Source organism: Dermacentor silvarum, unplaced genomic scaffold (assembly GCF_013339745.2).
Source record: "Dermacentor silvarum isolate Dsil-2018 unplaced genomic scaffold, BIME_Dsil_1.4 Seq173, whole genome shotgun sequence".
Lineage (NCBI taxonomy): Eukaryota > Metazoa > Arthropoda > Arachnida > Ixodida > Ixodidae > Dermacentor > Dermacentor silvarum.
In genome coordinates, this window is record NW_023605802.1 from 27,425 (window position 1) to 41,909 (window position 14,485).

The window sequence follows — 14,485 nt, forward strand, 5'->3', positions numbered from 1 at the left end:
TTAAATAATAAGACTCAAGTTTGTAAGACCGAGAGGAAAACAGTTAGGTGGAATTTGGAGGTGTTAGACTATCGGAATGCCCACCATACTACATATTGTAGTGAAAGATTATTTTAGTGAAAGACAAAATAAACGTTTATAGTAGAAAAAAAACGATATACAAAAAGAAGGAAGCAAAAGCAAAAATAAGCTATAAATTAAAAGATTGTGAGACAATACTTAACATTATTTAGCGTCTCAACATTTTTCTCTTTTATGCTATGCAACTAATACAGAAACAAATTCACGGCATTGAAAGCGGTCTACATGTGACGGCATAATGACAGAGCTTTACGATAACGTAAGCGATAAAGAAATCAAACGCGGACACTTGCGGAATTGGTAGTTTTACTAGTACCTCGCAGATTTTATTGACTTATTGCTATTCAATACCTTTAACAAAACCCACACGCCAGACACCAATAAATATCCTACGTAAGTTTAAATTCAGTAAAACGTTGCTTGACGTAAGTGCCACCTGGCAACCGCGTCCTCCTATAGCACCAAATTAAGTAAAGAGAAGCACAGGCGAGTACTCACTAATCATATCGTCCAGGCTCTGCTGACCCAAGTCCGGTGGCGCGAAGCCGTGGTCGATAGTATGTTGCATAGCGGACAATAACTCAATGCCGTCCAGCATCGTGTTGTCGTCGAAGTCGTGCATGCTGTAAGGAAAAACAGCCATTGTGCCAAGGTTGCCAAATAACATATAGCGTAGTTGACGCTAGTAAGAAGGAACAAAAGTGCAGGCAGGTTTTAGAGCGCAGCTCTTAGGCGCCCGTTCCTTCGGCGAGCGTCGGCGGCGTAACCGAGCGAACGAGCAAAGCGAAAGATGAGTGGAGAGGAGGGTGCAGCGGAACCATGCGGTGCGGGACGATATGGTGAAAGCGTGAGAAGAAAAACGTAGTGCGGCGACGATGGCTACGAGATGGCGCCACAGTAGCGCGCGTTGTCTGGCAGGTCTGTCGGAGGCGCCTGCTGTGAATCGCGCCCACGCGTCACCCGCGCGCTGGCTCTCGCGATGTCCAGATTAGCGAGGTGGTCGCGCCACACTTCGCTCCGTTTGCAACGTGCCGCACGAGACAGATTGTCCGCGCCAGGCAATATTTCGCGAAATGAATAAACGTATAGAGTAGGGAGCCCACAGAGCCCACATGCAAGCGCCGTTTTAGGGTGGTGACAACCTTTGTAAGGGTACTTGCCGCCGCCAGCTAAATTTGCGGGTAACATTTTCCGCCAAATATAGCATATGTGGCAATCAAAATGGCGAAAGGACCAGCCGACAGACCACGTTTCCCGCAACCGCTGGTGACGTGAAACTAATTCAATTTCTTTAAAATAAACTTTGTCCTCAGCAGCCAGAGACTCATAGGGTGCCTGAGATCAGTGCATGGCACGTCTACGTTTTAGTTAAACAGGCTTTTAAGCACAGCTTTTATTACAGCACACTTCGAAAAACACCCTTTAAATTGTGTGTACAACTGGAAGGCAACGACAATGTTTATTGCCGTTCACATTCTTGGCGCGAGAAAATACTACCACGAGCACGCCACCGTGCCTTATAACTTGTTGCTTTGTATGCTATGGAAACAAAATAAGTTTCATGTGCTAAAATAAAAGGAAAAGGTAACTAGTATATTAAAGATGTATGCAGGTTTTGTGTGCGCATTGGTGCAAAACTAAATTAAAGAAATTTAATAGATCGCGTGCCAAAACAGGTACATCAGAGCATGACAAAAATAAAGCAGGAATGCGCCGCCGCGTCTTCTAGCGAAATTGAGAATCAAAATGGCTACTCACCAAATTCGGCTGTAAATAGCGCTCAAAATTTCGTAGTTGTCACCACCCTAAAACGGCGCTTGCATGTAGGCTCTCTAGTATAGAGCTACGCTCTAATTTCGCATTAGGGAGTATCGTAATCGTTGGTGAATTTTTTTTTCTATCGTTTATTCGTCGATCCGTGTCGCCGCTGAAATTTTCCTGGGATGTCACGATTGCCCGAGAGATGAGTAGAGGAGTCAGAGCGGCAGCACAGGAAATTTAATTTAGCTTTTTCTTTTTCGTCTTTCGTTTGCTGCGTAACTATGACAACATACTCATGTTTACTTCCCACTCAATCGTCCGCACGAAAACGCGTAGCCCAGCGAGACATTATGGACGCACTTGCTAGGAAGAAATTCCTGTGGACTACACAAACCAGATGAGCTATTTCTTGGCTCCTAAACCGAAATGCACTAAAGTTTTGCATGTCAGTTAGTTTTCAGTAGGCGATCGAGTCAAGGTAGAAACAGCAAACGCATGAAAGAAAGGATGCCGTGAGGAACAATAACAAATATTTCTACTGATGCTTTCACGCCGTCCAATCCATGCTGCTCTGCAAAGTTTTGCCTGTGACTTACGAACCGTTTCTCGCACTCTCTACAGCCCGCACGTGGTATCACTCGATTGGATATACATTATCTTAGCAATGAAAAGGTTCTCGATCTACTATAAGCCATTTACACAGATTGCGCAACGAGAAGGAATGCGTACAGTGAACTGTATGACAAATGTCCCCTTTCCTACTCTTGCTGTGCAGAGTAGATGGTCTGATAATGCTAGTTCATGCCTACCTCTCTGTCTTTCCTATAATAAATTATTCTTCCTTTTATCATATCCCAACGACCATCATACGCCCAATAAAGGCATTTTTGTAAAATTTTCAGCTGAATAGTTGTGGAAAACGGGCGCCTTTTGTCTTCCATTTTGACGAAATTCCAACTTGTGCGCATATATAGGTCGCCAAAATAAACGGAACTCGCTCGCATTAACTCATAAAATATATTTTTTGCTTAGAGCAGATCGGACTCAGACTCGCCGTCTATCGGAATCAGACTTATACTCACGGGTCGTTCTCAATCTGAGTCAGTCGACTCATGAGTGATTATGCTGACCTATGCCTCTAAGGATTTGCAAGATTTGAGTTTTATGGGGATATCTCAGCGCGAGCGGAAATTCACAGGAACTTCCAGCATACTGAATTCGTATAATAGTGTCTGCAGTGGCGATAGCCATGGGTCGCTGCGCATCCATGGCTTCACGGTGTCCAAAGCCCTGGCTCGACAGTTATACATTGTTCTGCTGACAAACTATCGGGGCTTATAGCCCCGATAGTACTGGCTGCGTTCCCCATGTAAGCGTTCCCATGTAATCTAATTTCAAGGCATGTCAGAGAGGCGAAGCTCGTGGAGAATAATATTGTGCCCTCCTCTACAGTGTGCACCCCTGCCAAGTTATAGAATTTTGAGGCATTAAATTTATTGGTCTCTCGTGACTTGGCCGGGTTGCAGCTTCGATTTCAACGACGGCTAGGACTTCTACGCAACAGAATGCTCATCCGATGAGCAAGCTTACCGGAAAAAATAAAAGGTGATCTCCTCGTCCGTCAGCTCTCCGGTGTTCTTCATGTCCACAAGAGTCGCCAGGTCCTCTTTTATATGCCTGCGCGATGAAATAACTGCAATGCACTCGCGGTTCCTGTGTTCTTGAAATTAATGGAGTAATTAATAGTCTCGAGCCTGAAGGGATACACCATCTAATTGTGAGTAGGACGTATTATCGGCAGCTTACTTCGGATGTTTTATTTGCACTTCTAGGACGCAAAGGGGGAGATAAGAAGAAATAATAAAGGTGCCTTCCTGCGATCGGAAGCACTGGAATTTCATATAGTGAGAGTTAAACTAATACATTAAAGGAAATCCAGTCTATGTCGGAAAGCGAGTGGTCGTGCTTGTCTCTCGAAGGCATTAGAAATACTTCCAAACATTTCAATATCAAATTATTGTTCTGGAATACAGAGGAGGAAGATATCTCTGACGTATACAGCGGCCCCAGGGTCACATGCTGAAAGCGTGACCCCTTAGTTCTGTTGCAAGCAAAAAATAATTATTTCAGGTAAATACTTTACTATGTGCGTATTTAAATAAACTTACGAACTGCGACACGCGCACTGTAAAATAACATGAAGGTTGAATTTGGCATTTAAGCTGGATAGATCGCTAGATTCCCCGGTAATGACTTGCAGCAAAATACATTACGACTTAAGTTTCTGTAGTTTTACATTTGCGTACAGCACATAGTTCATACAGCCTCGTCCATGCGTTACGCAAGTACACCTCAAGTGTTCGCTGCACTATCGAAACTTTCCCGGCGCCAGCTAGGAATGCTCCACGGCTACGTATAACTTTCATCAGTTTCTGTATGATGACTGCGAAAAGCTTACGGTATTGCTATACTGCACGTAGAATCTTTTAACGGCGAAGCTGTTTAAGCCAGCCGTAATTTGTGGTTCGTATCAAGAAATAAAAGAAAATGTACTTTCTTGCCGAGGCGGGATTCGAGCCCGCATACCTACGGTCCCAAGGTGAGCGTCGTAACCACTAGGCTATACAGCCACTTTTAAATGCGAAGCATTCCTTGGCGAATATTTGCTACTTTGACAGTATCTATCTATCTATCTATCTATCTATCTATCTATCTATCTATCTATCTATCTATCTATCTATCTATCTATCTATCTATCTATCTATCTATCTATATATCTATCTATCTATCTATCTATCTATCTATCTATCTATCTATCTATCTATCTATCTATCTATCTATCTATCTATCTATCTATCTCTGCCCGCCTACGTCTTTGTGCTATCATGGTCGTTTCGTTAACTTGGTATGTACCAAAATTGGCATACTATGACAACAGTATATGGCGAATATAAATGATGTGTCATGACATGAATGCCATGGCATGCGTGTCATGTAGGTCATGACACATGACCATGCGAAAAATATCAACACCCAAAAACCACTGAAATGGGTTCGGACGTGGGCACTAAATGAACGAAACACCAAAGGATGATGCTAGAAATCATAGTCATGACCATGACTGAGCAAAAATGACCATGGTGGTGGTGGTTAAACTTTATTTCCAAAAAGGGTCCTGAAGGACACCAGACTGTTCGTCAAGGTGTAGAGGCCACCTCCCACGTCAGGACGGGGAGCCCTAGGCTCTCCGCATGACTCAGCGAAAAAAGAATACCACTGAAAAACCACTGAATGAATAACACTTTCGCCTTAAGGTCTCTCAGGTGTAGCTAAAAGGACTCCTGAGGACTCATGACACGAATGTCGTGACAAGCGTGTAATGTAGGTGATGAAAGAGCCGCCTACGTCTTGGTCCTCTCATGGTCGTTTCGCTAACTTGGTAGGCTCCCCGCACACTGCATCGCATAACATCGATTTCCACAGGGCGTGGGATCTGCCGGCTTTTTCTTCCACGCTTACAGAACATGCGTTTATGCGAACCATATGATTGCGTTAGAGCGTCGTCGTCTTCGTCCACAGCTGGCGCGTTCGCACGCTCGTGGTCTGCGAGGTGAAGAAGAGGTTTTGTGCACTATGCTCGGGAGAGAGATAAAGAATATGATCGAGAGAGAGAGAGACGCATTCACGGAGCGGGTCGGCTGGAACGCGTTGTCGGCCATTGCAACGCGGTGTCGGTGTTGGAAGCTGCGCTATGCAATGCGCAGTGACAGCCATAAGTCCGAGACGCGCGAAAGGAAATTATCATTATCATGAGTAATAAGATGAAAAGTTCGCGCGCACTTCCGGAAAATGCTGGGCTACAATAGCCCAGCTTCGCTGTTTAAAGTGTTGCGCGGCCGAGCGCAAAGTTAAGCTTTTTTTTTTTTTCGATAAGAGCCCGCACTAAGAGTCCTGGCTTTCCTGGCTATACTGCAGATGCTCGGCGCCTGGTTTGGCGTGCCTCGACACTCGAGCCGTCGGGCTCCGAACCATTAAAAGGCCTGACGTAAGCATTGTGTGCCGGACAACTATGGAGCAGCTGTGTGACTGCCAACTCTTCTAAGAGATTTGATCCAGTATTTGCACACCATAAGAACTGCACGCCCTTTCAGGAGAGTTTCTTTTACTGCGAAGCTGTTGAGGCAGGCTTCCGCAACCGTTTTCGCACGGAGAAGGCGTGCGGTTGCGTGCTCGGTATCAAATGTCAAAGAACACCGAGCAAAGCCCCCTGCGTCGGAGTACCGAATTTTCGCTTTGAAGTGTAGTTACCAACAATTACAATACATCATAAGGTGAAAATTACCTCGCGTACGCTTTACTCGAATAAACAACGCCCTCGCGCGTTTTTTTTTTTTTACTTTAGCCAGTAAGAATCTTATTTTATCACGTCACGTGTTACCAGCTCCACGTTGGAGGTGAGCTAGCCGCTGCGCGGTGAAGCCTAATGGCGCGGTCCAGCACCGCACACAGCGTGGAAGCCCCGAAGCGGCCGTATGATCACGGCGTCGGTGAGAAACGAGCAGGTGGCGTCGGCCATGAATCATCAATAAGAACGGCCAACAGACCTCTGGTACATCCGAAGGGTGTAAGTACTCGCTTACACTGCTTCGTTGTCTTCGATGTATCAGTTATTCAGGTTGGTATACATCTGGTAAGGTTTTTCTCTATTTTTCCTTCGAAACAAATCACCTGAATTAAAAACGAAGCTCTATTGGCTCACAAACAAACCGCAACATACGAAAATATTTCAAGGAACTACTCACTCTATGTCTCGGACCACATCGGTGGCGTCCCATCTTTCTCGAAACTGAACCGACTTAGATGGTGTGCTGCTGTGTGAATGTCCGTGGTTGTGCGCGCTCACGCAAGCTGAAAATGCGACGATACAAACGAGCCCGTACATGACCAAGCTTCGAACGCTACACGCTGCAGCTAAATTAGAAGCCATTGCCAGACGCAACTCCGAGAGCACCAACTGCACAGGTACAGAAGTGTGTACACGTGTACTACTCGGCCCCTACGCAACTTTGGGCCAGGGCAGATCCATCTGCAATATTTCCTCTCTATTTTTTGTAGTGTGCCGTTTGATATTCTTATTGCAGCTGTGACATCAAACACAGGCGGTTCCGGACGTCATGACGTTATGCGACAGGCGCAGCTTTAGCGAAGCAGCTGTGGCTCTCTCGAGTCACCGGGGTGTCTCTGCAGACTTGCGGTATCCATTCGTTCAACAGGATCCCTGCACTGCAGTAACGGAGCAGTTGACGAGCGATAGATTTGGAAATGTGCATCCTAACAGCTTGCGACGGCACGAAACCTCCATAGTGGTGTTCGGTTACGCCGAGAAAGTACGCTTTTTTCCACAACGAACAATTTAAGAAATAAAGATAATAAGTGTCTGCTTCAGTCACGGAGCACACATTTGTCTACCAAACTTGTTCTTGCTGGTTCTGTCCACTGATGGGCCGAGAAAAAAAAAAGTGATGTGGCGATTTAGCGGTAAATGCGAGAGAATTGCACTAGCACTACGTCGCATCTCGTTGAGGTCTATATATACAGACCTTAACCGCAGCGGTGGCCTAGCGGTAGAGCATCCGCCTCGTATGCGGGAAGTACCGAATTCAAATCCCGGTGCCGCCGGGAACCCACCGGTTTTTTTCTAATGTTCCGTGGCCTGGTGCTCGGCTCTCGAGGGGGTTCACATCTCGAAAGAGGGCCCAATAGAGATTTCAGGACTTGTCTCTGGGCGCCTCTTGTCCAATCACAGACGGCCTTGCTGAAGAGCAACCGCCGCGGCTGTGGAAGGCAAGGGCTGCCGCCGGGTACCTACCGGTAAGTGCGCTCCCGGCCTGGTGTTCGGCCATTATGTGACCTCAACGCTTGGAAAGGGGTGTTCATCCTCAACCCGAAGGCGTCCCCACCTGAATAGGTGCTTGGGACGCCACATGGCCGAGATGGCCGCCATGTGAGCGGCCCAAACATCACTTTGTTTCGGTGCTCACGAGGGTTTCGACGGGAATTCAGGGCGCACGCCCCTTTCCCACGGGTATCACCACTGAAGGAAGCCGAACGCCAGGCCGGGTTACGCTTGTGCCCATTGGAACCAGTGGGTGCCCGGCGGCGGCGCGAATCGAACCCACAACATCCTGCAGCCGAGGCGGGTGCTCTACCACTAGGCCATGGCTACGGCTACGGCTGTATATATATATATATATATATATACATATATATATATATATAAGGTTAGAAAGTGGCACCGCCAGTGGAACACGCGGGAAGCGGGAGCAGGGGAAGGAGTGGACGACGGTGCTCCTACGATTCCCACAGTCTTTGTGCATTGGTGATGATTAAAACCCCATGAACCCTCTCCAGAAAGCGTAAATATATACATATATATATATATATATATATATATATATATATATATATAATTGCGTAAACCAACATCGTGCATTAGGAGCAAAAGCATCGATGAACGTGATGACATTTCATATGTGTAGCATGCATCTTCACACTCTCCTGATTGGTATTGTGCTGCAAGATGGAATAACATGTGCAAAATGTTTTCATAATCCAAGTGGGAAGGTAGACGGGTGGGTAATTTTGCTCAGTGTGAGTATGTTGTTGTGTGCCACGGATTCACTTTCATTGTTTTTCACTATCTGTTGCACCAGACAATTTTCAAATTGCTTGATAGATGCTTTGCAAGCCCACTAGACATGGAATAGTTTATTTCCTCTTATGTGATGCCCCTGTAGCGAGTTTTCGCATGGAGTCCACATTCTGTTATTTGCCGAAACTCATTAAATAATTGATAGCGCTTAATCTATTGTGCACGTGTACGCTTTTTATGATCATAAATATGTAAGATATGCGGTGGCAATAAGTTGTAAAGCAACATATACAGGGTGTCCCATCTATCATGCAGCAAGATTTAAAAATATGCAAATGCCACGTAGCTGGACAGCACCAAGGTAATGCTGTTTGCCGTCGCCTGGAGATAGAGTATTTTAATCAACTTCTCAAATACTATAATTAGATGAAAAGTGTCAATGAGAAAATTGTAGAGCAACATGAGAAACTACCGATACAGCTTTCTGTAGCTCAATACGTGCTACACAAAAGTGTTTTTCCGAGCGTGAAAGAAGCCCGCGAACACACGCAAAATTGCCGCGTGACTGGCCGCTTGAGGCACTTTGCGTGGTATTTCAGTCGAATTCTGCACCTACACATGGATCCATAATAAAAGACCCGTTGATCGATAAATTGGTACTTTTGAAAAAAAAAAAACAGAGATCAGCAAACTAAAGCTATTGCGTCCAATATGAACTCGATTACTGCAACAGCAGCATTCTCTCACAAGGGCGTTGTTGCGTGGACATCCGGAAAACAAAACGTATTCTGAAACACTGTGCGCATAAAGAAATAGTTGTTGCATATTGCATTTATTTCAGTGCACTGAATTTGTTTTTATTTATTTTTTTACGCTGGTGGTAACCTATTGAAATATTCTAAGAAACTACTACGCCGTAAACATCTCTGCCTTTCCTTGTTTCTGTCTCTCTCTACCTCCTGTAAAACACACGCAACAATGTGAAAAGCAGTCAAACATCCTGATTTTATGAACAGTAGATAACACATTAGTCGAAGTGGAATTCCGAATGCTGCATATGCGAGGACGATAACTATATGGTCTTGTTGATAGGCCCTCTTGTAATTTCTTGTAGCGCACGCAGAACGACACGGAACGAAAGCTGCGGCACCAAATGCGTATTTATATAAAAACGTTGCGAGGCGAGAAGGTGGTAAAGACTTCCGACGCTGCTCGACGAGTGTCCCATTCTGATCTCGTCGAAAACCTCCGAGCCGCCCCTAGAGGCACTGGCAACAGTCACCAACGCCGCGCGCGTTCGGTGCGAACGCGGGCAAAACGCCGACGGCGTCGACAACAGTTCTACGCGTTGCTGGTGCTGCTGCATGTCCACGTTTATACAGCTGATAAAACTACTGTCCTTACTCCGTATAGCTCTCTAATAGTTTGCTATCACAATTGATGCTGCGCCTTTCGGGTGAAACTGTGACATTTTTTTTTTCAAAGTACCAATTTATTGCTAACGGGTCTTTTATTATGGATCCATGTGTAAGGAAAAAAAGTAATAGCGAGTGCGAACGTAGCACAAATCCAGAGCATAAATGGCAGCCGAATGCGCCATAGCTACTACGGACATAAAGCCATTATAATATCAATAAACAAAATGGTGAGAAGGGGGGGGGGGGGGGGGGGAGGTATAAAGGCCCAAAGTTAATCTTTAATTTACTAGAGCTTGCACAAATTTATTTAGTAAAGTAAATTGGTACAACTGAATAAAAATAACGATAACATGCTTTCAGTTCACTTCTTTAGCACTAGTTTTATATCGAGGCAAATTTCTGCTAAAGAAACTGTGCATTCCAGTGAAAGCTAGGTAGGTCTTCTGCAAGCAAATCATTAATGAAAGCAGGCCACGTGTTCTAGACAAGGGAGGAGGCATTGTCCATTGTGGGCTACAGATACTTCCGTGAAGCTTCCATTTAGTACAGGCGTCACGCAACCTGCGATCAGAGGCGGACAATGGACAAGCCCTTCTGGTTCTCTTATGTGGTTGGCTTATGCGATCTGTGTATGTCTTTGCTGACCTATAGTACACGGAGTTGGTGAGATGGGGTGTAGAGGACCAGCACTGGACCGGACGCGCTACTACACTTTGACTGAGCATCCTAAAATATGCTGACGCCGTCTGGTAGAGGGAAACCAAGAAAACGACAGAGCTGAAAGAATCGTTCAATAGCAATCGTACTGATAACGTATACGCGTAATTCTAAACACCGCTTTCAGTAGCATCCTTCTAAGACTTTCTAACGCAACATATACATATCTATAGGATCGCTCTCAATTCCTACTTGAGAGGCATACGTTTAAATTTACGAAACTATTTATGTGATCTACAAACGAACATACTGGCAATCTCAGGTTGGTGCTGGACATTTCTTCATCCGTTTCCATGTTCCTGAGCATCGATTGCATCACCGCTTTTCGTTTTCAATAACATGTTGAAAATTTGTGGTGCACTAATTGTGGTCGTTTAGAACGGCAGTCTGGTTTACCTAAGTTGGCTCATAATGTCATCTTGTGGGCAGAGAGACTGAATATTCAACATCAGTTTAATTCATTTCAGCGTTATTGTTTATTTTCAACCATAACGGCGCACGCCTGTATCAACCCTTGCTAACGCCCGACGCATTCAGCCAAGCTCTGTCCGGGGTCATGCTCGTTCAGAGGAGCTCCTCGTTCTTTTTTGCACGCGCTCCTCGAACGTTTTCTTTTTTTTTACTAGAGCAAAAAAAAAAAAAACAAAGAAGTTCGAGTTAAATTTTTATTAAAAAGCCTAATTGGTTCTAGCACACCAGCGCCCAGTCATATTAGATGGTGTACACACGTGACTCAAAGTGAGCGGTGAATCTTCTGACGCGAAATCGCAATATGTCCTACTGAAAACTATTTCCTCCGTCCACTAGGCTGCATTACGGCGCTGCTGTTCTTCAAGCGAAGTTTTCAGGGCTGGTTTCTCACGGGATGCAATGACGGCGCAGTTAATTACTGCAGTTTATTTTAACACTAAAGCCCCGATTTTCCGTTCTGGGCGCTGCCAATTTCCTCCATATTGTCAAATTCTGCAATGGCGGCGTTTCCAGCCTATCAGAGGCGCTGTAGCGCGCCTATGAACCAATCAGAAGTAACAAGATCGTGAATTCGAGAACACGGCGGAATTGGACAATGTCCAGAGTACGACCACCCGGTCTCCGCGGTTGTGACGTGCCTGGGCATGTTCACGTCCCTCCACTCCTCGAGCGTCCTGTTAGCGGGCGGGTCGGGCAGCCGGCACCAGTAGTCCTCGTCCGAGGCGCTCGCGTCGTGCACGAGGTTGTGCAGCGCGAGGCACAGCGTGGCGATCGTTTCGTACGCGAAAATGGTGCAGTGGAAGAAGCCCGTGCGCCTGATGATGGCCGACAGGTTCTCCTCTTTCTCCACGTCACTACCGCGCGCAGCTCCAGACGCGATGCCCTTGGTCACCTCCCGGGAGTTGACCCCGCTTGTCACGGCACTGGCCGCGTCCATTCTGGGACCCTAATAGATGATCGATAGGTTGAGGCGTGTACCGCTGTAGACTAATCTAAAATTTGCACCCGCGACCTCGAAAGACGTAGGTCAAAAGAAACAGTCTTCACATTTACCTAAGGACAAGTCACCCCGCTGTATCGAGAAACGAACTCCGCTTGCGTTCAGTCGATGCTTATTATTTGTCGTTGTCCTTTGTGTATCAAGCTTCCAATACCTCTAGTATAAATCAGGTTTTTTAACTACGAGGTGTCATATATATATATATATATATATATATATATATATATACATATATGGAAATTCCTACTACACTACTGACGTAAATAAACTCATTGTAATTCTGAATGAGTTCATAAAACTGAAAGAGAATAAACTATCCTGGTCAGCACATGTGGGGATCATCATTTTGTGAAGACAAAAAATGTGCCCCCACCCCCCTCTAGATGAAACATTTTCCTCTATTATTTTTCTTGGAAATGCAGCGCCGGGATTTCTTTCTTTTTTTTTTTTGCAGTGCTTTTTTCGCATCACAGCCATGGACAGTGGGTGCCCCGCCCTAGTTTCATCTGACGATATCCCGCTACGCAATCCTATAAGGAATCTCTGGTGGAATCTTGTAATGCCAGTTTGTTTACTCCTTGGCCTATACGTAGCCGGAAGCCGATGAAGCCAAAGTTTCAGTAAACGATACGAGACCCAACCGCCACTTCCAGCAGCTTACCGTTCGCCGCAGCGTGTAGCGACACTTCCGGGACCAAGAACAGTTCCTCTCTGCGACGATACGGCTCGAAGAAGAATATCTTGTAAAATCGCGAGAGACTAGATGTAGCGACGCTGCGCACAGCTGAAAATTCTTCTTCTGAAGCAGGTGCTGCTGTGGTCACGCGTACCCCACGGCTCGCGCGCTCCGTATGATGGCGATGATGATGACGATGATGACGATGATTATCCTATAATATATGGCTCACACCCACCCTGATGGATGGCAATGACAGAAGAATGCTCCAACTTCCTTGCAGTCAGCAGATCGAGGCTTTCCGTTGGCTGCGTACGGTTTCTCTACTACTTAAAAAAAATATAGAAACGACCCTAATCCTTGACCTAGGTGTCTGCTTGTGGCACTCGCACCTCGACGTTGGTGTACCCTGGTTAACTTTGTGTTTTCCTTGTGTACACAACACTTGACCGGGCGTCCTCGTCGTCTACTTCCATGGCGAGCGGAACGGGTGGGAAACCGAACACGAAGGAGCGAGCGAACGGAACTGGCGGGAAACCGCCACGCACTGAGGTGCGGGTGAGGGAACGAAGGAGGGCGTGGAGGGTGCGACGCGTAGCCCCCTAGCGGACGGTGCACCACCTTACGCTCCCCTCCGCCGCAGACGTGAGAGCATGTAACGAGCATGCAAACTTTCCGCAGCAACACGATTACGCCACTAACGAAAATTTACACCAGCAGCGAAGTAGAATACACTTGGTCACTGCAATATTAGCTGTTTTTGTTTGTTTAAGCTCTGCGCCACCAGGTAGCAGCACTATACAAGGCCACTCACCGTTTACGGTTCCGCCACAACGCCCCAACGCCCGGTCCGCCCGCGTTTACCCGATTACCGGACAAGCTAAACATCTCTAATCTCACGAGAGCGGCGACCGGCACGTCGGTGAGCGCCGTGCCACGTACGGAGCGCACCTGTGAAAGCTTACCGCAGAGTAGGCGCATGCGCGCAGGGCGCCCTTATGCCCGAGCAACCCGGCATGTGCCTTGCTGTTTATCAGCACATCTAACCTTTGCACACTGGGCTAGATGCGCGACTTTAGAGATCTACACCTAAACATCGAACAGAATACCGAGTGGTAAAAACGCCTACACGACTTCAAGGTTCCAGTGCTAACGTACCCGACCTGATTTTTCTGAGAAGTCACTTTCTATCTGAACGAGCAGAAATGGACGGAATATCTGAGCTCAAGATGGTAACCTGTTGCATACCAGTCCATAAGAAAGGCCACCAATCGCTTATCAAATCTTTTCCTGACTTCCATAGTGCCGACGATAACAGCATTACGACCATCTTGTATTTAAACTTATTGCTTGATTTTTTTTTCTGTACCTGCTTGTCTAGATTACTCCCATATGTAATTGTCATTCACTGTACATTCATTGTAATAATGCTGTTATTGTATTTGGAATAGTACTGCATTACGATTTGTGTTATTCTTAAGTAATAAGAACATATTATTACTATATGAATAGTAATAATATTACTAATATTAACATTAATAATAAAAAAAGATGGCTGACTAATAGAGTATCACACGAGGACATTAGTAATAGTAATATTAGTATTATTAATGCCGCCCGCATTATATGCCCACCTGCTATGATCCCCTTGGGATTGGCAGCATATTCCCCCACACTATTTAACATCTGTATGATTGGTCTTTCCGAGA

The 14,485-nt window shown here is 45.9% G+C and overlaps 1 protein-coding gene across 1 annotated transcript; it reads right to left on the minus strand.

Moving 5' to 3' along the window:
• Positions 1-547: 547 nt before the first annotated feature.
• On the minus strand, positions 548-7,043 carry LOC125941741 (multiple coagulation factor deficiency protein 2 homolog). The gene is made up of 3 exons (XM_049659569.1): positions 6,645-7,043; positions 3,433-3,519; positions 548-704 (listed from the first exon to the last, which is right to left on the minus strand). Exons 1-3 carry the CDS (start codon positions 6,827-6,829, stop codon positions 548-550), a joined length of 429 nt encoding a protein of 142 aa, XP_049515526.1. The 5' UTR covers positions 6,830-7,043.
• Positions 7,044-14,485: the final 7,442 nt, after the last annotated feature.